At 50.4% G+C, this 23404-nt stretch overlaps 10 protein-coding genes across 10 annotated transcripts; 6 read left to right on the forward strand and 4 right to left on the reverse strand.

Moving 5' to 3' along the window:
* Nucleotides 1-279: 279 nt before the first annotated feature.
* Z518_03001 (uncharacterized protein) lies at nt 280-939 on the forward strand (the record flags this gene model as incomplete). Its single annotated transcript, XM_013420027.1, has 1 exon — nt 280-939. One exon carries the CDS (start codon nt 280-282, stop codon nt 937-939), a length of 660 nt encoding a protein of 219 aa, XP_013275481.1.
* A 1004-nt stretch (nt 940-1943) lies between these two features.
* On the forward strand, nt 1944-2525 carry Z518_03002 (uncharacterized protein; the record flags this gene model as incomplete). The annotated part of the gene is made up of 1 exon (XM_013420028.1): nt 1944-2525. One exon carries the CDS (start codon nt 1944-1946, stop codon nt 2523-2525), a length of 582 nt encoding a protein of 193 aa, XP_013275482.1.
* A 1110-nt stretch (nt 2526-3635) lies between these two features.
* Nucleotides 3636-5771, forward strand: Z518_03003 (uncharacterized protein; the record flags this gene model as incomplete). Its single annotated transcript, XM_013420029.1, has 1 exon — nt 3636-5771. One exon carries the CDS (start codon nt 3636-3638, stop codon nt 5769-5771), a length of 2136 nt encoding a protein of 711 aa, XP_013275483.1.
* A 707-nt stretch (nt 5772-6478) lies between these two features.
* On the reverse strand, nt 6479-8350 carry Z518_03004 (uncharacterized protein; the record flags this gene model as incomplete). The annotated part of the gene is made up of 2 exons (XM_013420030.1): nt 6479-8075; nt 8136-8350. The coding sequence occupies 2 exons, from the start codon at nt 8348-8350 to the stop codon at nt 6479-6481; spliced, it is 1812 nt and encodes a 603-aa protein (XP_013275484.1).
* A 484-nt stretch (nt 8351-8834) lies between these two features.
* On the reverse strand, nt 8835-11564 carry Z518_03005 (uncharacterized protein; the record flags this gene model as incomplete). Its single annotated transcript, XM_013420031.1, has 1 exon — nt 8835-11564. One exon carries the CDS (start codon nt 11562-11564, stop codon nt 8835-8837), a length of 2730 nt encoding a protein of 909 aa, XP_013275485.1.
* Nucleotides 11565-11923: 359 nt separating this feature from the next.
* Nucleotides 11924-13448, forward strand: Z518_03006 (uncharacterized protein; the record flags this gene model as incomplete). The annotated part of the gene is made up of 3 exons (XM_013420032.1): nt 11924-12771; nt 12826-13122; nt 13211-13448. 3 exons carry the CDS (start codon nt 11924-11926, stop codon nt 13446-13448), a joined length of 1383 nt encoding a protein of 460 aa, XP_013275486.1.
* Nucleotides 13449-13912: 464 nt separating this feature from the next.
* Nucleotides 13913-16624, reverse strand: Z518_03007 (ATP-dependent protease La; the record flags this gene model as incomplete). The annotated part of the gene is made up of 1 exon (XM_013420033.1): nt 13913-16624. The coding sequence occupies one exon, from the start codon at nt 16622-16624 to the stop codon at nt 13913-13915; it is 2712 nt and encodes a 903-aa protein (XP_013275487.1).
* Nucleotides 16625-16937: 313 nt separating this feature from the next.
* Nucleotides 16938-18057, forward strand: Z518_03008 (porphobilinogen deaminase; the record flags this gene model as incomplete). The annotated part of the gene is made up of 2 exons (XM_013420034.1): nt 16938-17247; nt 17300-18057. The coding sequence occupies 2 exons, from the start codon at nt 16938-16940 to the stop codon at nt 18055-18057; spliced, it is 1068 nt and encodes a 355-aa protein (XP_013275488.1).
* A 170-nt stretch (nt 18058-18227) lies between these two features.
* On the reverse strand, nt 18228-19391 carry Z518_03009 (uncharacterized protein; the record flags this gene model as incomplete). Its single annotated transcript, XM_013420035.1, has 3 exons — nt 18228-18800; nt 18851-19127; nt 19180-19391. 3 exons carry the CDS (start codon nt 19389-19391, stop codon nt 18228-18230), a joined length of 1062 nt encoding a protein of 353 aa, XP_013275489.1.
* Nucleotides 19392-19766: 375 nt separating this feature from the next.
* Nucleotides 19767-23250, forward strand: Z518_03010 (uncharacterized protein; the record flags this gene model as incomplete). The annotated part of the gene is made up of 5 exons (XM_013420036.1): nt 19767-19847; nt 19899-20116; nt 20173-20542; nt 20616-20854; nt 20904-23250. 5 exons carry the CDS (start codon nt 19767-19769, stop codon nt 23248-23250), a joined length of 3255 nt encoding a protein of 1084 aa, XP_013275490.1.
* Between the last annotated feature and the right edge of the window lie 154 nt (nt 23251-23404).

Below are 23404 nucleotides of genomic sequence, written 5' to 3' on the forward strand. Positions count from 1 at the left end.
GACCCTGTGAGGGGAGCGGCTAGAATCTCTTTACTCAACTCTTTTTCGCCGCGGGGCTGAGTTGATGCGTGGTAACTATCAGCACTGGGCGCTGAGCGCAACCTCTCCTGTTCTCTCGCTCAAGTATAAGATCTTTCATTCTTCCTACCTTACTTTCATCTGCTATCATCGTCACACTCACTTCCCACCCATCGAACAACTCTCTCAACCAACCCAACTTTTCCAGATCCTCAACACCTTAAATCACTCTTGCCTCTCCCATCCGCTCTCACCGACACTATGTCTGGGCCCTACGACTCGTACTCCGGCTACGGCCAACAATCACAATACCCTCAACAAGGATACGGCGGCGGCTATCCTCCTCAACAAAGCTACGATCAGGGATACCAGCAACAACAATATGGCCAACAGGGCTACCAAAGCTATCCTCCTCAAGATCAAGGCTTCGGCCCACCACGCCGACAGGACTCTTTCGGCCCACCTCAGCACGGTGGCTTCCAACATGGTCAAGCAGGTGGTCAATATGGCGCATATGATGCGAGCAACCCACAAGGGCATCCAGGCTACTATGGCCAACAACAATACGGTGGCAATGACGCCTATGCTCAGAACCAGGCGTATCAAGCACAAATGGCCCAAGGCGGTCAACAAGGCGGCCAACTACCCGATGTGAGCCAACATCAATTCGCGCCACAATCCAGCGATCCCAATGCTCCTAACTATGATCCTAATGCTCCTCCCATGACTGAAAGTGATCGAGGTTTGTTGGGCGCCATCGGCGGTGGCGTCGGTGGCCATTTTCTAGGCAAAAAAGCCCACCATGGTTTCCTCGGTACCATCGGTGGCGCCATTTTGGGCAGCGTTGCTGAAGATTTGCTCAAAGACAAGAAAAAGCACCACGGCAGCAGCAACAGCAGCTGGGGTGGCAGCAAATACTAGACGACACTGGTTTGCCGGCTTACACCATAGCCGATGATGACGATGATGACGACTCCATCGAATTACAAACGAATGATTTCGGCTCGGCAGAACATTGCGGTCACGACGATTGATAATTTTGCTTAGTGCTCAGCTCCTGTGTTCCTACGGGTTTGTTGAGATAGCTTATTCAATCAAAGAAATCAAATCATTTTTTGGTCATTTTCCATTTCTCCCTCTGCTCTTCCCCCCGAGTCTGCCTAAAATCGATGCACTCATTTCCATTACTTTTGGACAAGACTGACTACGGTGACACCCTCTCGCTTGCTACCCTAGTCACTTTCAGGCTCGAGTAGTGTCTCGACGACTACTTTGCGAAAAACAGTCGTCCCGGAACCCTCTGTGCCTTATCTTCTCTCAACCGATGGGGACCTCGGATGCAGATAGAAATCACAAATCCGTTTATGGCACCGAGATCTGCTCATCTCCGTCAGATAATCGAGCAGGGATTGGCTTGAACGAGCGCCAACATCTTTTCAGCGGTCACGAATCTATCATTGGCTAAAGCGGACTCCATCGCACTTGAAGAAGTACCACTAACGGCCACAGATCTTCCTTTAGTGAAACTAGTGGCCAATGGCAGCTCTTGGGGTCAGTGGCACTGCCATGTGGCTGAGCCCCGTCCGGGCGACCTGAATATGGAAAAATGGGACTGTCTGACGAGGAAACTGCCAAGATATCAATATAAACGGAGGGCGCTTCTGTGTCAGACTGCATATATTTGACCTTAACAAAGGTAAGTTGTGAGTCATGATTCTTCGATGCATTTATGATTAGTGATTCGAAAGCGTGACTCTATGGTGCATATATTGGCTCCAATCTAATTACTACGAAGAGCATTTTAGTGGGCATGAAACAGCAGCATCTCCTCAGCCACGCCTTCTGGCAATCTGCGTTTTTCAGTCTTTCGCGCTGGCTACGAGATCAACTTAATTGCAAGGAACTAAATTCTCAACCCGTGCCTTATGCTCGTGGTTCATAATCAGACTCTAACTGAGGAGATCACTGTCCTCAATGCAATCTACGGCGATGGCAGCGTTCAGGCCACTTTTTCTGACAACCATCATAGCACAATTTCCCTTCAACTTCCCGGCTTGAATTACGCATTCCTCCTTCGAGTCCTCGATACATACCCTCAATCTCAGCCGACTGTTATTGGTGTTGATGATTTGGTGGCAAGTTTGAAACCGGTTGTGCAACAAAATGTCGTCTTCTTTGGAGCCTGCGTTGCCGCTGTCCATCATAGTGGCGAAGTCTGCCTTTTTGATGCCATTCAAGAATTCAATCCAATCTTAGAAATCCAACGGAAATATGCTCAATCAAATGGCGATCAAGAAAAGCATCAAGAATTGATGGGCGAGAGATCTCTCATGGTGAGAGAATTAGCAATCCGCGCCAGGGAAAGGGCGACATGGCGGCCAGGTGTCGGAGAAGACTCGCTCTTCGCTGTCGTTGATTGCGCAGCCTGTATGGAACCGTTCTTCAGAGTGGAAATGGCGAACCTGGTCTGTCGCCACGCATTTTGCAGAGAATGCTTACACGGCTAGTCTCCAGCCATAATTGAGGCCACACATAGGCTGACTGGCTTCCCAGATGGCGTGTTGAACATGTTCAAAAGCAGGAACGAGCTAAAGTGCTGCGGCAAAAGCATACCTTTCACTCTCATCCGCGACTTTGGAGACTTGGATGTCAACTTTTTGAACCACTTTATGTCATGGACGAAGGAACTCCATTGCCCGAACCCACTATACTGCCCATGGGAAAATTGCTTTGCTTACATCCCACGATCCTACATCCACGGAGAACATACACAATGCCCATTTTGTAAGAATGGAATCTGCATATCTTGCAATAAGAAGGAGCATTGGGGCCTATGCGGAAATGACAAGAAGTTGAAGGCCATGGTCCTGCAGAATCATTGGAAATTCTGTCCTTCATGTGGGCATTTGGTGGAAAAGAAGTATGGCTGTAACCATATGACCTGCGTCTGTGGTGCAGAATTTTGCTATAAATGTGGCAAGACGTGGGGAAATTCGGCTCCAACATGTAGATGCAATCTCTTCGACCCGTAACTCTACGTTGATGTTGACCAAAGGGTGTTCGCTGGTAACAAGGAACTTGAAACACGGGTACCATTAGGGAAGACGTCAACTGTCAATGAATTTCATTTGAATATTTGTCGATTCCGCAAGACTACCATCGTTTTGACGTTTAATACGAGTAAGCCCCTGCGACAGTCTTCATAATCCTCCAACACTCATTCTTTAACTCAAAATCTATGGATTGTATCAAGAAGAATGGCTGGGTGTGAAATTAGGGGGCACAGCCTCGTGCGCGTGAGGCTGAAACCAGCGAACTTAGGTAATGGGCGGGACGAGGCTGAGAACACTTTTGTCGAGTCTGGGCATAGCCAGTGCCAATCTTCCGCCAAAACTTCCGGCCCTCAGCCCCCCGATAATCACAGGCCAGTCCCCAGCCAATCCCCACCAAACTGCGCCGCGCGTGCTTCGTGTCTCTGTCCCAACCCTCCGCCATTCGTCTTCATCCTTTTCCCTTCACACTGGCGCTCTCTAACCATGGCCACTCTGGCGTGACGAAACCTTTCTGAGGGTATCTCTCTTCGTTTCCTGCTTTTCTAGGCTGCAATATTCTCGATCATGGCCGAGGATCCACAGCCTCTGACCCTCCAGCAGCGTATCGCAGCCTTGAACGCTGCCCATATTGGTCGCATTCCTGGAGATCCTCCGTCTTCGTCTCACCCGACCCCTCCGCTCCCTACCAAGCGTCCCGTTGTTGTCAAGCAGAATTCCATCAATAATCCTCCAGAACGGGTGAATGGCTCTGTCATAGGCTCCGGAGTTGGCAATCAACCTGTTCCTCCCCCTCCTCCTGCCAGGAAACAACCTCCTCCCCTCCCGAGTAGAAATAGCTCACTCGATGAGCAAAGGAGGGGGTCAGTAGCATCCATTGCATCTAGCGGTACAAATGACACAACCTCCTCACGGGTCACATCCACGCGGACAAAGTCAACTGATTCTGCGAGTCGAATCAAAGCACCAGCGTGGGGCGAGTGTGAACTACCTGCCCTCCCTCCCAAGGGTGCACATCATCAACCTGTCACCAGAAAGTATTCCGATGACAAACCGAAATATGTCAATCGGGCCCCTTCGAGTACCAGTGTTGCCATACCTGCTACGAGCTCAGAAGCGAAGCCTCAACAACGACCCTCTCTTCCACCCCGACTCCCTTCTCGAAAGCACGACAATGAACACCGGGATCATGCCCCCGATCCTCCCTTACGAAAGATACCTCCCATGCCATCGAATGAAGCAATAGAAAAGGCCAAAAGAGCTGCTTTTTCCTACATTTCTCCCAAGGACCAATCACACGCCGAGACTGTCCCTGTTGTCGAATCTCTGCCTCTTCCCGTGAAGGAACAGGTCCTGCTACCTGTGAAAGACCATGTGCCGCTGCCGGCCAGAGAAGCCATACCAGTACCGATAAGAGAGCACATCCCCTTGCCCGTGAGAGAGCATATCCATTTACCGGCACGAGAGATCGTGTCCAGTCATCAAGCAGACAATCAGCCTCTTCCGCCTCCAGTACCACTCTCATCTCGACCAGATCTTTCTACCATACAAGCTACAAAGCCCAACTTCACTGGAGACACTGTTTCAGTCAACACCAGTTCACTACCCTCTACAAAATGCCTTATCTGCCGAGACTTCTCTGGGCCTGATCATCAGGCGACCCTCTTCCCCAGAACGAATGTCAGTTCATTACAGAATTTGGCCCATCAACTGACCTCTCCTTTCCCATCTCCCACCGACAAAGCCCGAGCTATTTTCACCTGGCTCCACCATAATATCGCCTACGACGTTGTCAGCTTTTTTGGGAACAGCGTGAAAAGCTCAACACCACAGTCCACGCTTCAAACTGGCCTGGCAGTATGTGAAGGGTACGCAGCCTTGTTCACCAACCTGGCTAGCTACGCTGGTCTCGAGTCGGTCGTCATTTCAGGCCATGGCAAAGGTTATGGGTTCACTCCTCTTCCCCCAGGCTCAGCTCTTCCGCCTTACAGTGCCGGGCATGCTTGGAATGCCGTCAAAATCGATAACGGAGAATGGAAGCTCATTGATGCTTGCTGGGGTGCAGGATATGTACAAGGTGCAGGACGCCCATATGTTCAAAAGTTTAATCCGGATTATTTTACCATGCCGAATGAACAATTCGCCGTCAAGCATTTCCCCGGCAACAAGGATCAATTCTTCCTTCCAGGTGGGCGGCGTATGAGCTGGGAAGAATACATTGTCATTGACCCTGCTTGCTGGCCTGATACTGTTGAAGGTCCCACGGTTTTCACAAACGCCAAAGAGGATTACTCAATCGGTGAAAAGACGATATACCCTCGGGCAAGGAAGATTAATGTGCGACAACCAGATATGGTTCGATTCCAATTTGGCCTGGTGTGTCCGCATTGGACGTTGAAAAACCACACGCGCAAAGGCCCACCTCCTGTGTTTATCGTCTCAGTCCACGGTGTTGACGGCCGCCACAAGGACCATATTCCTCTGGAGCATTACCCCGGATCGGCCGGTCAGGGAGGCGATACGTGGGTTGTTGATATTTCAGCCCGGGAACTTGGAGCGCCAGGACAAACGGTCACATTGTTTGCCATCACGAGTTTCGGCGATAGACAAGATGCACGCGGTTTAACCGTGCGGGAGTTTCGCGATGGAAAAGGTCGAGTTGGTATGGGATTCACTGGCGTTGCGGCTTGGGACCTTGTTTGATTCGGATATTGAATTGATTTGAATGGCGTTGTGATCGGCCGGATGACATTTATACAGCATGGCATAGAGAGAAGGACTTTGCATTGCGTTGTTTTTTCAACCTCATCCTCCCAAAGCAATACGGAAATATTCCAAAATTGGCCACAAACGCGGTACCACACAAGTAAGCGGGGGGGAGAATGATTCGGGATAAGGATGGATCAATGAAAGATGTAATGATAATGACAAAACCAAGATACCCTAGGTGGAAAGCAAACCGTTGCTCGCGAAGGACAATGGAAAGATATCCTTGCTTCATTATGGAACAAGGAAGAAACTGCAGAATGGAAGAGAACAGATATAAACAAGGTGAGAGAAAGCCTTGGTTCGCTCATCTATATCACGACGCCCGGCATCGCTCCGACCCCGTTTCGCGGACACCCTTTGAACCTAAACTGACCGCTAAGTGATATCACACCCGGAACACCGTCGCCATGATCGCCATTGAGCCAATTCGATCTCTACAAGCAGGCCGTGTCAGTACGTATATATATGTTGAGGGAAAAGCATCCAAGAAGTAAGAAGCAAAACATAGAACCATGCTAGTGCAGTCGAATGTGGACATCGCGGTATTGAGTTGCCCTCGACTGTCGCGCTCACGACAGATGGAGGATGACTCGAACCTCAACAACGACAACGTCGTCCTCTTCTGCAATCGAGGTCGAATTCTACACGACGACGTTTCTCTTCCTCCAGACTCTCCACGCAAAGCACCACAGGACAATAGCGACCGCGACACTGGCGGCGCAGCCCCAAGCCCAGCCGGCGAAGCATGCGTAGCCTCTGCACTCGCCTTCATCGAGGCCAGGGTCCGGTCCGATTCCAATACCTCCATCATGGTCACGACCGAGCGCGGCACGAGAGTATCCCGCGGAGTAAACGAGACTCCAGACAGCAGCACCGCCGGCGGGCATCATGGCCACGACGCCCCAGTTTGTCGCAAAATTCTCGACGTCCCAGACCACAGAAATGATAATGGGGACTAGAGAGAAAGATGCACCATAGCCGAGTCCGAGTAGTGCCGATGACAAAAGGAACAAGCTTGGTGTTGTCGGCGTGAGGAATGGGAGCGCGAGGTTCAGGAAGGCCAGGAGCAGGAGGAATGCTGAGGGGAGAAGAAGGACTAGGCGTGAGAAGTGGACACGTCTGGATGGTGGGTTCTCAGGCTGGGAAGGTGGTGCGAATAGGTCAGATAATGTCCCCGTGAAGAGGCGCGCGGCCGTGGATGCCAATGCGACGATGCTCACATGTGTCGAAGCGTGGCCGGCTGGCGGGCTCGTGAGGTCGAAATAGTTCTTCGGTGTGAGAGTTGGAATGATAGTGCCGAGGTTGTTGATATATGCTTCGCCGGGCCCGGTGACGAGGAAGAATCCGGCTGCCAAAAGCCACATGGTCCGATCGGTGAGAAAAGTGTGAGTAGCGTGGTTCAAGAGCCACCATTTCTTCTTTCGTAACCGGTGTTCCTGCTCACGTTTCTTGAGAAGTTGGGATTCAGAAAGGTCCATTTCGTTCTCCGAATCCATACCAGAGTCTGTAGCAGTGCCTGACCCAGAATGATCAGCATTGTCAATGCTTCCGTAGTTGATGGGTGTTGGGGCACGAGAATCGCGGTAGAATTCGCTCTCGTCCAAAAGACCGCTTTGCTCGAGAGCCTCAACGCCGTGGTCGATGAGCTCTTCTTCGTCGACGATTTGCAATCCAAGTGTCCCGAGGAGACCAACTCCAATCAACGTTCCCGCGAGGAAGATAAAATATTTGAAGACATCGACTTCACCCTTGTGTCCGTTGGGTAATTTCTGATATAGGAGATGGGCTCCAACCTGACTCTCCCACATTCCACTAAGACCAAATGCGGCGATTGGGACCGCCAGCATGAAGCCGCGATATTTCGATTTTGAAAAGTTTTTTGCACAGGTGGCAACGGCAGACAGATACATACAACTTGTCCCCGCGCCAACTCCAATAAATGCCAGTACCATAATCCCAAATGGCCATCCGTGCTCCTGTCTTGTAACGTCCGGAGGCGGTCCCGCTTTATATGTGTATGCGGCCAGAAGATACCCGGCGCCAAAGAGAATGGACGAGAGGAAAGATAGTGGTGGAGGCGAATATCGATCGCAAAGGTAGCCAAAGAATGGGACGGGCAGATACATGGCCAATTCAGCAGTTATCGATACAGCATTAACTCGAAATTGAGTGTAATGCAAATCCTTCAAGAATCGCGAACCGTAGAGAGAGAACGAGGTAATGGAGCCGGCACATAGGCTGATCACAATTAGTATCCCTTTGCGTATTGCTGGAGAGAGCAGAAAAAAGGCATCACACCAACTGAGAATGGCGCAGACGAAGCTCAACACTCGCGTGACCTCCCTGCGCATCCTGATGCGATCCCGTTCGATGATACCTTCGGCGACCTGGCCCATGAAATCAAAGTCATCATCCCCAATGGCGGGACGAGAGCCATGCGATCGACGTCTTCGTCTGCGATTGGAATCGAAGTCGAGGGCAGTGAGGCGTGGATTGAAAGTGGTAGGCGCCATGTTTCGCGAGCGTAAGCGGTGCTTATCCTCTCCTGGAATTTAATGATACAGTAGAAGAATGCGCTGCGGAGTCATGATGCTGAAGACACTCTCTGCTACAGCATCTTGTCAGCTACGACAGCGCATTGGTGTAGGGATTGAAATGAGGTGTGCTGCGGTTTCCGAGACAAAGTGTCAACCAATACCCGATGATGCAATTCTAACTATTAAAGGTGATGCATTTGCCCGAATTGCCGAAACCGATCAAAGAGCATATTTAGAGGACATTGATGGTCTCAGAAAAATTCCATTGACATGCTCATGCGCACCATATCTTGCATCCATGGTGGTCTCCAGCGAGACTTTCCCCGTGCGAGTCTAGATTACCCATGATACTTGTACAGTCCTTCTTTCATGACCATGCCCCTGCCTCCGTCGCATGTGGATGAAGATGTCAATGACGCCCGTTATTTTGTGCTTTCCCATTCTGGATTCTGTAAGATGGTTAGCAAAACATCGTTGAAAATAAATTCGAGATGCCACTGACCTTGCGTAGAATGACCAAGCCCTCCAAATTGCTGCTCAAACAGATGTATTCTTCATCTTCCAATTCAGCTCGCTCACCATATGCCAACAGCACCGGTGTACTTTGAGTCTGCCAGCCGGTGATAGTTCGTGGTCGGCCAGCAGCTCCGACAACATCAACAGCTTGACCGACCCTGACATTGACGGTGAGAGGTTTCAAGTCTTCATCCAGAGTGACTAGGAATCTGGGATACATTGTCGTGACCAAAAAATACAGCAGGTAATGTGCCTCCGCAAGGATGAATTGCTTCGAGTCGATCAGAGAGACAAGCACCGTAAGGAGGCCTGCTGCGGCAACTCTTGACAAAACTTGTCGATCGGCGTGGAACGGATTGAGTGACATGGTACCCTTGCCCATGTGAACAAGACCTTGAGCAATTCGCACCATGAACAAGGAGTTTTGATCCCGATGATAGTAGCTAGCAAGCTGTCTCAACAATTGTGCGAGACGAGCGTTGTTCGTACCGGCTCCTACCAAACCCATTGCGAAAATCGCATTGATGGCGACATCATTATCGTTGTCGTGACTGTACCGTGACAACGTGTCGTAAATCTTCATCTGAGGGTTGCTAGGGCTGATCAGTCCCATTGCCAGGGGCACCGCTTTTCGAATGTTTGCCTCTCCATAATGCATGAGATGGCCAAATTGACGTAGCACCATATCTTGACCAACGTCTTCACCCATGGCAATCAGAGACAGGCCGAGAACAGCGTAGGATTGGACCAACTGCTCGCCTACTGTTTCCTCCTTGTCCTCAATATGATCATTGCAGATATGGAGGAGCTCCTGTAACTTGAGCACGGCCCCAGTACCAGCCCAGGCACAAACGGAAGCAAGGGTTGCCGTGGGCATAGCCATGGGATGGTCAATTGCCTTCAATATATCCAGTATGACATCGACCTCCTCTTGCCTGCCGAAGTACAGGAGGGCCAGACCTAGAGCCATAAACCTCGCCCACTTGTCCTTCAACTGCTTCTGGCGGTCATCATCCATCATTTGACCAGCAATGGCTTCGGCAACCTGGTGATTCGAAGAGCCGACAAAGACAAGGCCGAGAGACACGGCAGCCATAGCGGAGAGCTGCATTTCCAGAGTACTATCTTCAACGATAGGTAGTAAATAATCCAGCAAATCCTCTCTGTTCGACCCCGCATACGACAGTCCCAAGCCCATGATGGCTGCCATTCTCATCGAGGGTTTCCCGCTTTGGAGAACATCGTCATCACTAAGCAGTGAAAGGACAGGGTCACCTTCCGTCTTCACGCCTGAATTGACAACACCGTAGGCTAGTAGTGCCCCGGCCTTGATAGAGTCTTCGGATAATTGTTGGAATCGGTCAATGACGTCCAGACTGCCTTCCACGTCCCATTGCATGAGCATCCCCAGTGATGCCGTCGTGGAGAGCATGCCATCGTCTTTGGTTTTCCAAACCCATGGTCGTTGCTCGCCTTCCACCAGCATCAATTTATCACTGCCAAAGCCTGCATTGACAAAGGCGTTGACGAATGCGCTGGCCAGATTATGCTTCGCTGAGTCTGCCGCAGCGGAACTGCCCCGGCCACTTTCCAGGTGTGTCTTATAGATATCCTCCGGAACTTTGGGATCCAGGATGTTCAATTCTTTGGCCAGGGTTTTGAAATGGTTGGGGAGTTGAGTGTTGCCCAGGCATTCGGCGATCTCCTGCTCATCTTTGCTTTCGGATGGCACATCTAGTGATATTCTTTGTCGAGCAATGAGGAAGGCCAATTGTTTCTTCAAGGCCATGTCATCTGTCGATTCGAGATCTTGTCGTATGAGCTCGTGATCATTCAGTCTGATTGCCACCACCATGGCCTGAGCCAGCTTGTTGTATTTGACGTAGATGTCATGTGCTGTTTTCAGGAAAGCAACATCGTCGGGGTAGGGGAGAAGGTTAACCATGCTGACCATATACAAACAAACCCGGGCGAAAGTATTTTCGTCCAAGAACCGTGGAATTTCTTCGATCATCTCAAGTTCGCTCAGAAGATCGACAGCGTCGGCTTCTGCATTGTGGCTCAAAAAGTATGGGACCAAAGACAGAGCCAGTTCTGTGAGGTCTCCAACTTCTCTTTCATCCGTCAGACGGTTCTGGTATTCTTGGCCGATCTCCAGAGCAAGATGTCTGATGTATTCGTGACCCCAGGAACCCAAATCATCTGATTTTGATAGTAATCTGAATTTCAGAGTCTCCAACTTATCTTCATCCCCATATGTCATGCCCAACACCGAGAGCATGTCGGCAAGCGAATCCCTGTCGGAACCTGTAGGCCATTTGTCGTAGAGAGCGGCAAGGTCGTCGAAGTGCGGTCGGAGGAACTTTAAAGGTTTAGGTACCGCGGTCATCGAAGAGGTAGAAGTTTTGATGAAGTTCTTTATGGCGTCCATTGCGGGCTTGTATAAGTTGGTATCATCTTCTTTTAATCTTTCCACAAGCATCTCCAGTTCGCTCTTGAGTTGTTGATCCTCTTCGCTCAGTTCTTCCACCGCCGGCTCCTCAGCCTTTCCATTGGCCCTTTTATCGCCTTCTTTCCCCTCGGGAGTGGGTTTGTCTCCATTTGACATCGGTACATCCTCTGCCTTGCCCTTGCCCTTCTCTGCGGCTGTTGGCTTCTTCTCGTCCTGCGCCATCTTCCTCGGTGGCCGTCAGTGGCCAACAGACTGCGGAAACCGGAAATTGATTGTCAGGGATCGCGTGTGGTAGCAAAGACGGGAGAGGGAGGTTCAAAATATATCGTGAAGGCGAAGATCACAAGTGTTGCAGGGACCAACCGTGAAGTTAGGCGTCAAGGAGCTTACGGAAGGGTAGCTTTGGGGTGTCCACTGGTCAGTATTCATCGGCAGACCTACAAATGTTTTGGCGGGTCGTCTGCTTAAAGGCTGCCCTCGGGAAAGTTTCCGTGTTTGGACGCTTCGCAACTGGCGCTTCGGAATGGGATTCTACAATCGAAGATCAATGCTGTCTTACACTCTGTGGCCAGCTTCAGAAGATGCCTCGCCCCTCCCGCCTTCCGGCAACCCTCATTACTAGGAACTTACGGCCCATCGAACAAAAAGATGGGCCTCGACTATGGAACGCGAAAAGACGAATCAAGACAACAAAAGGTCTGTCGAAAAAGTCGTTTTGGAAGTTCAACGCAAGTACTGTCGACGAGTGGTTTCGAGGGAATAATCTTTCATGGCATATTCCTCCATCGGCAAAGACCCTTCCTCAAGTGAATAGCGATCTTGAGCATGGCCCCGAAGAGGACAGCGGTCAAGAGAACAGGTCCGTGGCACGGCGGAGAAATCTAGGAGAGAGCATTCAGGAGACCGATCCACCAAAGATCAGGCTCGAAGTACAGGATAACCATCCACAAAAATTTAAGCTCGAGACTAGGGGGAACAATCCACAACAGGTCAAGCTTGAGGTACAGGAGAACAGCCCAGAGGGAAGCACTCAGGAGGGCGATCTACGAGAGATCAAACTCGAGGCAGATGAGAACAATCTGGCTGAAAGCTATCCTCGGAAGGGAAAGACATCCCAGGAACGAGATGCTCCCCAGGAGACTGGTCGAGAAGCGTATCTCAAGTTTTCGCCGGGAGAGCGAGCAGCAATTGCCAAAACATTGAACGAGAATGGAAAACTCGAGTGGTGGAAACTCGACGAGGAAACCCTCAACAAATTCATGGACCGACATCCCCAGCTTCGTGAGGTTTCAAACGATGTGAGATCATTCATCTATGCCAATGGCCACATGCTCGATGAATCTGCTCTTCTTCGATTGGTGAGGAATCCTGCTCGATATTTCTCCGCTTCGGTCAACGTACCTCTCGCACTTCGGCAACAAATATACTTGTGAGTATTCTTAGCCGATATTTGGATCCTACTGCTCACAAAAGCTTGCTGTAGCCCTGACGTGAAAGATGCTGTCGTCCTGATGCGCACTCCTCACCTTGGTCCCCGATACGCCGCCTTCGATGTCCCTCTCCATTTCAGCAAGCTCCACCTAAAAGCCTACCTGAAAGACGCATACAACGTGGACGTTCTACATGTCCGAAGTGTAGTCGTCCAGCAAAAAGTGCAAAGAAAAGATCCACCAAATAGATACACACAGGGTGAGCTTTACCGACCTACAAGCAAGAAGAAAATGACGGTCTTGCTCGCCAAACCGTTCGTGTACCCGGAAGAAATCACAGATCTGGGCCCGTATGTGCACCCCCGTATCCCCCCATACATAGCACCCCGATCCTCTGCGAAGATAGCAAATAGTAAGTACTGACAAAATGGACTCTAGGTGGGACCATGAGACTTATTGGACCGCTGCGAAAGCCCTCGCAGAAAGGGCACGATACGCCGACGTCGACAACTACACAAGAACGGATCCAAACCTTGACCATCGCAGATCAATCGCCCAGCAAGCCAAAGATTTACTCCAGGGTAAGACAAAGTGGGCGCCTACCTGGTACTCATTCGAACCCGATGTCAGGGCCATGAAAGGGTCGCGACAATCATCGCAAGTGCCGCGTTCTTAGGTTTGCTTGTACAGCACATTAAGCTTTTTAGCCTGGCTTGTAAAATGCATGTACATTCTATCAACAACCGGCTTCATTTTGCTGGCGGCGTGTGGCAGGGCAGGCGTAACACCGACACCAGCAAATCTCCTTCAAAACTCAAAAGTATCACTTTCCGGCGGGTGTGAGAATGAATTTGATGGTGACAGCAGCTTTGAGGGGAAGATGGAAGAATTATAGAGCGAGTGACTTCATGATAAGAAGGAATATGTATTAAGAACCAAACAAGTTCGCTTGCTACCTAAATATACAAATGCCAAATCACAATCTACTCTCGACCTCGGCAAGGTGCCGATCAGACGCCCAATGTGATCCTGGCCAGATATGTCGGAGCGCTTCGTAGACGTGTCTGTCATTAGTCGATCGTTAATAACGGCATAAAAGGGCAAGGGTAGCCAGCATCTAGAGATGGACAAGGGTACTACTTACTTGACGTAGATGATTTGCAAGTCCTTCTTGACCTCCTCAGGGACATCCTTGACATCTTTGCGATTATGCGCCGGGAGCAAGACAGTCTTGACGCCTGCGCGATGCGCACCGATGAGTTTCTCCTTAATGCCGCCGACAGGCATGACTCGGCCTCGCAGACTGACTTCACCTGTCATGGCGATTTGCGGAGGCACAGCTTTGCCAGAAAACAATGAGATCAAAGCAATGGTATGTGCAAGTCCGGCGCTGGGACCGTCCTTTGGAACAGCTCCAGCTGGGCAGTGCACGTGGATGGCCCGTTTTTCCATAATGTCTTCGTTTGGATCGTGTGTGAGGCCGAGATCATAGCTATGGGCTTTCACCCAGGTCAAGGCGACTTCGACGGATTCTTTGAGCACGTCGCCCAGCTTTCCAGTCAGTTGGACACGGCCTTTGCCGGGCATGTCGGCAACTTCGATGAACAAGATGCTGCCTTGGCCACCGGAGGAGTATGCCACGAGTCCAGTAACAACGCCAGGTCTTGACTTCTTCTCTGCAATTTCTTCCTCGAATCGTTCGATACCGAGGACGTCTTCAAGTTCATCCACACGAACAACTGGATTGTATTTCGACGCGTCGTTTGTGTCCCGAACATCCGCATACTGTACAGCTTTGTAGCGGCACACGGAACCAATCTCACGTTCAAGATTCCGGACTCCAGACTCGCGAGTATATGAGGTAATAATGGTGTCTACCACGTCGTCTGGGATGACAACTTGTCCGTCGGAGAGCCCATTTGTCCGGACCTGTTTGGGGATGAGATGTTGCTTTGCGATATGACGTTTTTCAATTGTGGTATAGCCAGAGAGCTGAATGGTCTCCATTCGATCGAGGAGAGGTGGTGGAATGGTATCCAGAGTATTCGCAGTTGCAATGAAAAGAACCTTGCTGAGGTCAATAGGAATGTTGACGTAATGGTCGTTGAAGCTATGATTTTGCTCCGGATCAAGCACCTCTAGCATTGCCGCTGACGGGTCACCATGGAAGTTGTTTGTGCTGATTTTGTCGATTTCATCAAGGAGGAACACCGGATTGGCGACACCAACCTTCTTCAAGCCACTGACGATCAGGCCCGGCATCGCAGCAACATAAGTTCTCCTGTGGCCTCTGATTTCTGCTTCATCTCTAACGCCGCCAAGAGAAATACGGTGGAACTTCCTGCCCAGGGACAAAGCGATTGATTTTGCGAGAGAGGTTTTCCCAGTACCCGGTGGTCCGACCAAGAGAAGGATGGGAGACTTGTCAACCATTCGCTTTGATTTGAGCACGTGCAGCTTAGCGGTGGCTGCATCCCTCTCATCATCAGGAATTTGTTCGATCTCTTTTTCTTCGCCTTCTTGTGTGGGAGTGAGTTGTTTGGTGAGTCGAGCAATTTGTTGATCAACATCGGCATTGACTGATTGTTTTAGCTTCAAGACTGCTAGGTATTCGAGCAATCGCTTCTTGATCTTCTCAAGCCCGTAGTGATCATCGTCTAGCTGTTTCCGAGCTCGTTTCAAAGTATCGGCGCCGAGTTGATCATCGGTTACCTTTGTCCAGGGAATTTCGACAAGGTTCTCCACATAAGTGCGAATCACACCATATTCCGCGTTGGCAGGGTTCATCTTCTTCAATCGTCTCAACTCCCGCTCTGCAACTTTCTGCGCTTCGGGCGACAGGCCAGCCTCGGCAACCTTCTTTCTGAGCTCTTCAACTTCGTTGGCCTCGCTGTCTTCATCGCCCTCTCCACGACTTGGCCCCGGGATACCAGGTGGTGTCATACCAGTGAGTCCTGACATGGCGCGTCGTGCTAGCGCTTCACGCTGACTTTGGTTCAAATCGGATATGTCCACACCAATATTCGAAGGCAGGGTCGTAGACGTGATGGATGTAATCTTGATGTTTCCGTTGATGCCTGCTATTTGCTTGTTGAGCAAGGCCAATACACGTTCCAATCTTTCATGTACGTCCAGAGTGCTCAGGATGCGCAGCTTTTCTTCGAAACTGGATTCCACGATGTCGGTCATGAAGTCGGCCAATTGACCGGCTTGAGAAAGGTCCTTCTTCGCTATGAACAATTCAAATCGACGAACGATCAGAGGAGACAGCACCATTGAGGGCGGTCGGAAGAGGGATGAAAGGCGAAGCAAGGTGAGCAGCTCGCGTGATCGCTGCTTGAGTCGTGTGAAACTGGCCCGGAGGTCTCCATCGTTGAGATCTGGCACTTCATCTTCGTAGAATGTGACTTCCGCCTCAAAGTGTGGCTTCTCATGTCTGATCCTGTCGATTTTGAGTCTTTGTACTCCTTCTACCACCAGGTATGGGTCGACATTGGAGCTACCCTGAACTCCGATTATCTTTGCTAGAGTTCCATATCCGAACAGATCGTCCTTTCTTGCCTTGCCAGGATCTACGTCCGGATAGTCAATATGGCGGCTGCTTTCTCTCTCCGAACTGTCGAGCAATTTCTTCCCGTCGGGGCTGAGGAAGGGCGAATTCAAGGGGACGCAGCCGATGGGGAGTTGAGCGGTTCCGGTTTTTGACTTGGTAGCTCGTTGGAAGGCTGATGAAAGGAGAAGGGGTATATCGGCGCGGTTTGATACTGAGATTCGAAGGGTGACTCCGGGCAGAAGGACGGTGTCCTTTGCCAGAGGGATAAGCGGAATGGTAGCCTTGGCCGTGTAGCCCATGGTGAGGATGTGACAAGAGTGATGGGGAGGTGAAGGTGAGAAAGAAAGCGGGGGAATCAAAATGAACTTGTTTTATGAGAAATCCGGGGTTGTGCAGGTGGGCGATTACTGATTCGGAAGTATTTGTCGGTGTCATGGAACATGCTCGATTCGAGGTTCTGATCCCAAAGTCGGGACTTTGCATTCAACCCGCTGCCGAGGTCCAGCGCCGGCGGGCACGTGATTATGTAGAGGAGGAGACCATAGTCGGTGCCGAAAAGATTTTTGAGTTTTGTAATTCTGCAAGTTTCTTGAAATCCTCAACGCCGCTGTAATGACGACTATTGCGGTGGTTCCAGGAGAAAATGCTGCGGCAAACATCGACGACCAGACATCGAGATCCACGTTCAATGTCGGGTCGAGAAAATCCAAGCTTGCTCTGATACAGACGGACCTGGTCGTCAAGGCTTTAGCATCGACATGTCCCGACAATGTGTATGCAATCAAGGCTCGCGATACGGCGGCAGGTGATATCGACAAGATCACTGCTTTCAAAGACATGGCTGTCAAGAATCTATGGACGCACGAACTGGAAGTGCTGATGGTTGAAGGACAACTGGATTTCCTCGTTCACTCGCTGAAAGGTTTGTTGGTTTGTCGGCAGATGTTGGTCCAGCTAAGCTGATCACGGCCCAGATGTTCCAACGCAACTCCCACCTGGCTGTGAAATAGGCGCGGTTCTGGCTCGAGAGGATCCCAGAGATGCCTTTGTTGTCAAAGCGGGCAGGAAGCCTTGCAACATTGAAGATCTCCCTTCGGGTTCGGTCATTGGGACATCCTCCATCCGACGAACTGCCCAGATCGCATTCAAGTATCCTCATTTACGTGTAGTCGATGTGAGAGGCAATGTTCCGACTAGGTTGGCCAAACTGGATGCCGAAGATGGGCCCTTTGATGCATTGATCCTCGCCGCTGCTGGTCTTATTAGGCTTGGTCTGGGGGACCGAATTACTCAGTACCTGGATTCTAAAAGTGGAGGAATGCTACACGCGGTCGGACAAGGAGCTATTGGGGTTGAAAACCGGTCGCGAGATGATCGAGTGCAGAGAATGCTGAGTTTGATTGATCACCAAAAGACTCATCTTGCCACAGCGGCAGAACGTAGCTTGTTAAGGACTCTGGAAGGAGGATGCAGCGCTCCTTTAGGCGTCGAAACCACCTGGGTTGAGAATGGAGATGATCAGACCGTCCTTGAATTGAAAGCTCTGGTTGTCAGCACAGACGGCAAAGAAAAGTCCGAGATTGACATGACCGAAAAGATAACAAGCCAGGAGGAAGCCGAACTTTTCGGAATAAATGCAGCGTCTCAATTGCTTCGCGAGGGGGCTGACAAAATCCTGGCTGAGATTAAGGCAAAGAGACCGACGACGGCGGCCGATCTTGAAGAGAAATGAAAAGCGGTGGGGCCAATGGGTTGAATCGCCACGACAAGCTACGGGGACGAAATATTGAGAGAGGCGACAGAACTTGAACGTCTTCGGCGGAGTCAGGTTTCAATACCAAAGACCAGCTTTCCCGAACGAATGACGTCAAATTTTCCTCATTGACGATATCACCAAAAAGGTCATCCTCGATTGAGAGTATTGCCAGCGCCTTTGGGATTGGCTTCGACAAATTCATCCCACTCACGCGCTCTCATGGTGGCCGCATCAACTTGTTCCATATTGTCCTCATCTGGTTCTGGCTGAGGGGCATTAACATTTCCGCCACCGTCGATAATACCCCCTCTTCGTCGCTCCTCCTCGAGATATTCATCAATACTCATTGTCGGAAGGTTATGGCTGGGTTTGAAAACACCCTGGAGAAGCTGAGTTCGCTTGTCGGTAAGGGTAAAGGGCTGGAGCGGTTTGCCGCTGGGACTGAGTAAAGGACCTCCTCTTCTCCCAAGTCCTGCCATTGCGGCGGGGCCGTCGAGCCCTTCGGAGTAGCCATCGGATCTGTCTGGGATTCTTTGACCGGGAGAAGGCCCAGCTCGGACTGGATCAGCCTGGTGCATCTGTGATAGAATTTGCAATTCTTGAGTTATCATGTCCAAGGATGAGAAAGCTCTGTTGACTGAGAGTGCGATTTCTGCCAAATACAGGCTCCGAATAGTTTCGTCATCAATATTCGATTTTTGAGACTCCTTTCTCAAGTCCTGCACCGCTTAGTTCACTCCCCCCGTCGACAGTGAAGATAGATACCCACCTCCAATTTTTGTTTCACGGATTTCTCCTCTCGAAATCGGGCGATTTTGATTTTTCGTTTCTCCTCCGGGTTATTGGAGGATATTATCCTGAAAGAGTTTCGTTGTTCCAGGAACCGTTCGTAGAGTTGGCGATCCGATTTGCCCAGAAGTCCGTAGTGATCCAGCCGAGTTAAGAAATCTTCCAGTAACTGGGATGACTCCCGCAGCGACAACTGCCGGTCTTCGCCATACGCCTTTGTCTTCAACTCTGCCAATGTGTAATCTACGGTGAGATACCTGGAACCCCATATTAGTAATAGCCTGGGGTTGGCAAAAATCTGAGACGTACTGAAGGTCCTGTGTGGCTATATCCTCAGCTTCCTCATTTGTGCTAAAAAGAGAGAGTTGTTGTACAAGTTTGCGACATTGCTGGAGCTGGTCAATAATGGATTGCAAGGCAGTTTTGAATGTAGGGCTTCGAGGGTCGAGGCTGTCCAATTCATCTAGTCGAGCCTTTGCTTGATTGAACAGGTCTTTCAAAGATGGTTCTGATTCCTCCATGGCGGTGATGCGCTTCTTCCCACGAAGCCTTTTGTCCAAATGTCGCTTGCTGAGTGGAGACTCTCACGGCAATCAGGTCGTAAGTTCAGCTTGAAGCTGGAGAGTCGTGAGTGGCGATCCCGAATGAGGGAAAGTGAGGTGGTGCTGGTCTGGTGGATGGAGGCCTATCGCAAGCGGTGCAGCAGGCATAATAAGTGCTGAGCAGTTGATATCAGGATTGTGGAAATTGATCTCAGCCAATCAACGTTCACCAGTCGCCAAGCCCACCGATGTTCACCTTCGAGGCTCTGACTCATTCCTGTGGGATTCATATGGAATACTGCCCAAACAAATTCCTCTCCCGTACTTCCATTGGAAAAGGTGATTGAGGCTATCATGACGTCTCCCATCACCCCCAGAAGCATGGGCTCAGATGACGAGATCCCTATGGAAAGGAATGCTGGTCTCATCATGGGTGTATGTATCGGTAGATGCACCACATATCCGAACTCTAACAACTTCATACAGACGAATAACAGCAGCATTGTGTCCAAGAGAAGCGTGGAAAGGCTCTATCTTCCTCAACCTCACTTCTATCGATACTTCGTTAGAAAACCCCAACGGAGGTCGCCCACCATTAATCGTGGATATTGGCTTCGTATGAGGGCCATTGATTGGGTTGTCAGACAGTTCTTGGAAAGACCTTCTGATCAAAAGAAAGTCATCATCAACTTGGGTTGTGGCTAGTGAGTAAGGAAGCCGATTCCTGGTCTGGTCGGTTCGGCTCGACTTACTAGCTCAGTGATCCGATTCCATTCCAATGGATGTCCCAGGACCGAGAATTATGCAGCAATACTAGATTTATCGATGTCGACTTTGAAGAGCTGATGATTAGCAAACGAGAAATCATCCTGAATACTCCCAAGATGAGAGACATGCTTTCACTCATTGGCGATCTGCCATTGGAGAAGGGGATAATACTCGACACGGACGAGTATGTCGCCTTGGGCTGTGATTTGCGGAATTTACGAAGGTTAGAGCATCTGCTCAAATCTGTTGTTGATATTGAGCAGTGTCTCGTTCTCTTCATTGCCGAGGTCAGCATCACGTACATGGCTACTGAAGACTCGGATGCTTTGATCGCATGGACAACAAGTCTTGCGCCTGGTAAGGTTAATAGTCTCTGCCGTCATACAGATTAACTGAACTAGTTTGGATGTCACATTTTGCCTCCTGGAACAACAGTCTCCTGACCGACCGGATAATCCGTTCACGGCGGCCATGTTGAACCACTTTTCCAAATTGGGCACCCCTCTGCGCTCTGTCCTCACATATCCTGGGAACCACACTCAAACACTCCGTTTTCAGGGAGCCGGGTTTTCCATAGTCGACATACAGAGTTTGTGGGAATTATGGGCAGATCCTAGATTTTTGTCTCCATCTCAAAGAATGTCACTGGATGAGGTCGAACCTTTCGACGAATGGTGCGTGATGGAAAGGTCGTGCACCTTAAATTACTGATATCCTGCCTAGGGAAGAGTTCGCTTTATTCGCATCGCACTATTGTCTGATCATAGCACAGACGGGGCCTGAGCCGCTGATTCCAGAACAACCCAGATCTAGAAGAGCTTCAATTGATAGTTTCGCATCAGATCTCTCGACAAGAACAGTCTCGCCATACAGGGGAAAGACACAATGGTTTGCATACAAATACTCCGCGAACCCAGACCGAGAAGGGAGAACTCATCACGCTTCTGCTTTTTTTATACCCGGTCAAGATGCCATAGGTGTCCATGGTGGTGTCGGGCTGAAAAATCGACTGTCTAGTACGTCAGTCTATGCATCAGCCGATTCCAAGGTGTCCGCCCCCACTCTTCCACCAGAAGATGTTGGAGCTAGATGTTGTCATACCATAACATCTCTTGCCAATGGATGGAATGTCTTAGTTGGTGGCCGTGGGTCACCATCGGCTCCTATGAAGGATTGCTGGTTACAAACCGAATCAGGGTGGGAAAGAATTCAAGACCTCCCTGAACCCCGTTTCCGGCATCGAGCGGTCGCCGTGGTGCTTCCGTACAATGAATACGGTGTGGTCGTCTTTGGTGGAAAGACTTCGGCGACCAAGGTTGCCCTCGATTGTCTGCTCTGGGATAGGGTAAATGGCTGGCAAAAACTCCGATCTCTTCGATCAGATCCCATGCCCCGATTTGGAGCAAGCTTTGTCCGCTTAGGATTCAACCACGGTCTCCTTTTTGGAGGTATGCGACACGACGGCGTCATATGCCAAGGTCTCTGGCGATGGAGGCTGATTATCAGAGACAATGCCGTTGCCGGAATCAGCTTTAAGACCTCCACTGCTTTGGACACTTCGGCCGGTATTTGGCCCTGGTTGGCTCGGCTTGGGGCTTCATACAGCGTCATCCGGAACGAACTACTGGTCATCGGCGGAGTGGCAAAGCACGGCTGTATCCCAAAGGACTACGAAATATTGTCCATCCTGGGGAGTTTCTCTGCTTTTGGAGAATTCGAAAAGGAGATGGAACTGAGAGTGGCCTGCGTGGTTCCGAAGAAGGACCCCGATGTTCCTCGCCCCTTTTTAATTGGTCATTCGACTCACCGATCAGGCAAAGAAACTACCTTGCTCGTCGGTGGAGGAGCAACCTGCTTCAGCTTTGGTGCATACTGGAACCCCGGCTGTTGGCTCTTGTACGATCGTGAAGCAGGGATAAGTTCACATTGGGCTCTGATTAAACCTGCGCCGGTGAAAGCCTTGCCACCACCCGTTCCAAAGGATGACAGTCCTACACCACAGCCAATGTCAATCGAACGTATAAGACTTTGCGATGAAAAGGAGTTTACAGACATTCTTCGAGAAGGCATCCCTAAGGTCTTCGCTTCCCTCGACATTGGACCATGCATTTCCGAATGGACTCCATGTAAACTCCTCTCAAAGATTCCGCCCTCGAAATCCATTGTCGTCCACTCCGCTGCAACCCGAACGATGAACTTCCAACGCAAAGACTTCGTGTATACGGCCATGCCCTTCCACGAATTCATCAACCAACTAGAAAACAACCAAGACGCACACATGTACCTACGATCTATCTCGAGCACGAATCCGACCCAACTCCCCGCTAACTTCAACACCGATTGGCCAGAATTATCTTCAGACTTTCAACTCCCAACACCCCTGCGCTTCATCAAACAAACCCAACACAGCAGTCCCTTACGTATCAGCGCCAACGTCAACATGTGGCTACACTACGACGTGATGGCTAACGTGCTGTTCCAAGTCCGGGGCAGGAGGAAGCTGATCCTCTTCCCTTCCGAGGACATCAAATACCTCAGTTTTCCGGCCGGTGCGACGACATCAACACTCGATATCCTCGAAGCAGCGGAGCACCCGGAAAAGGAAGAAGACAGACTAAAACCCATCCCAAACACACACCCTCACATCACAATCCTGCGACCAGGAGAAGCACTCTTCATCCCTCCACTCTGGGCTCATTCAGGAACTCCGATGCCACCCCAGCCGCCGTCGAACGTAGATGCGCCTTCCCCTGACAATTCGCGGATTAACATCTCCCTCAACGTCTTCTTCCGCACGATCCCCGCGACAATGTACCCCGCTGGCCGCGACGTGTACGGAAACCGGGATCTCGCCGCATACGAGGACGCACGGCGGGATCTGGACAAGATCGTTCGACGATTCACAGCTATAAGCGTGAAGCAGAAAGTCAATGGTGACAATAGCTCTGCTTCAACGACGACGCAGGGAGATGTGCCGGTGGATATTCACGAGAGCATCCCAAAGCCGATCGCGAAGGCGTACCTTGAGAGACTGGCTGATGAGTTGAAGGAGAAAGCCGAGAGGCTGTGACACATATATATCTATATACACTCCACCAGGACGCTAGAATACATGTGATCCTAATGCTGCTTGATCCACCAGAGACACCTTTCATCCATATTTCCGGTTTCAATCCACATTCAATTGATACCAAGGTACTTGAAGATCCTGTTACTTTTCCGTC

The sequence above is a fragment of the Rhinocladiella mackenziei genome, assembly GCF_000835555.1.
Source record: "Rhinocladiella mackenziei CBS 650.93 unplaced genomic scaffold supercont1.2, whole genome shotgun sequence".
NCBI lineage: Eukaryota > Fungi > Ascomycota > Eurotiomycetes > Chaetothyriales > Herpotrichiellaceae > Rhinocladiella > Rhinocladiella mackenziei.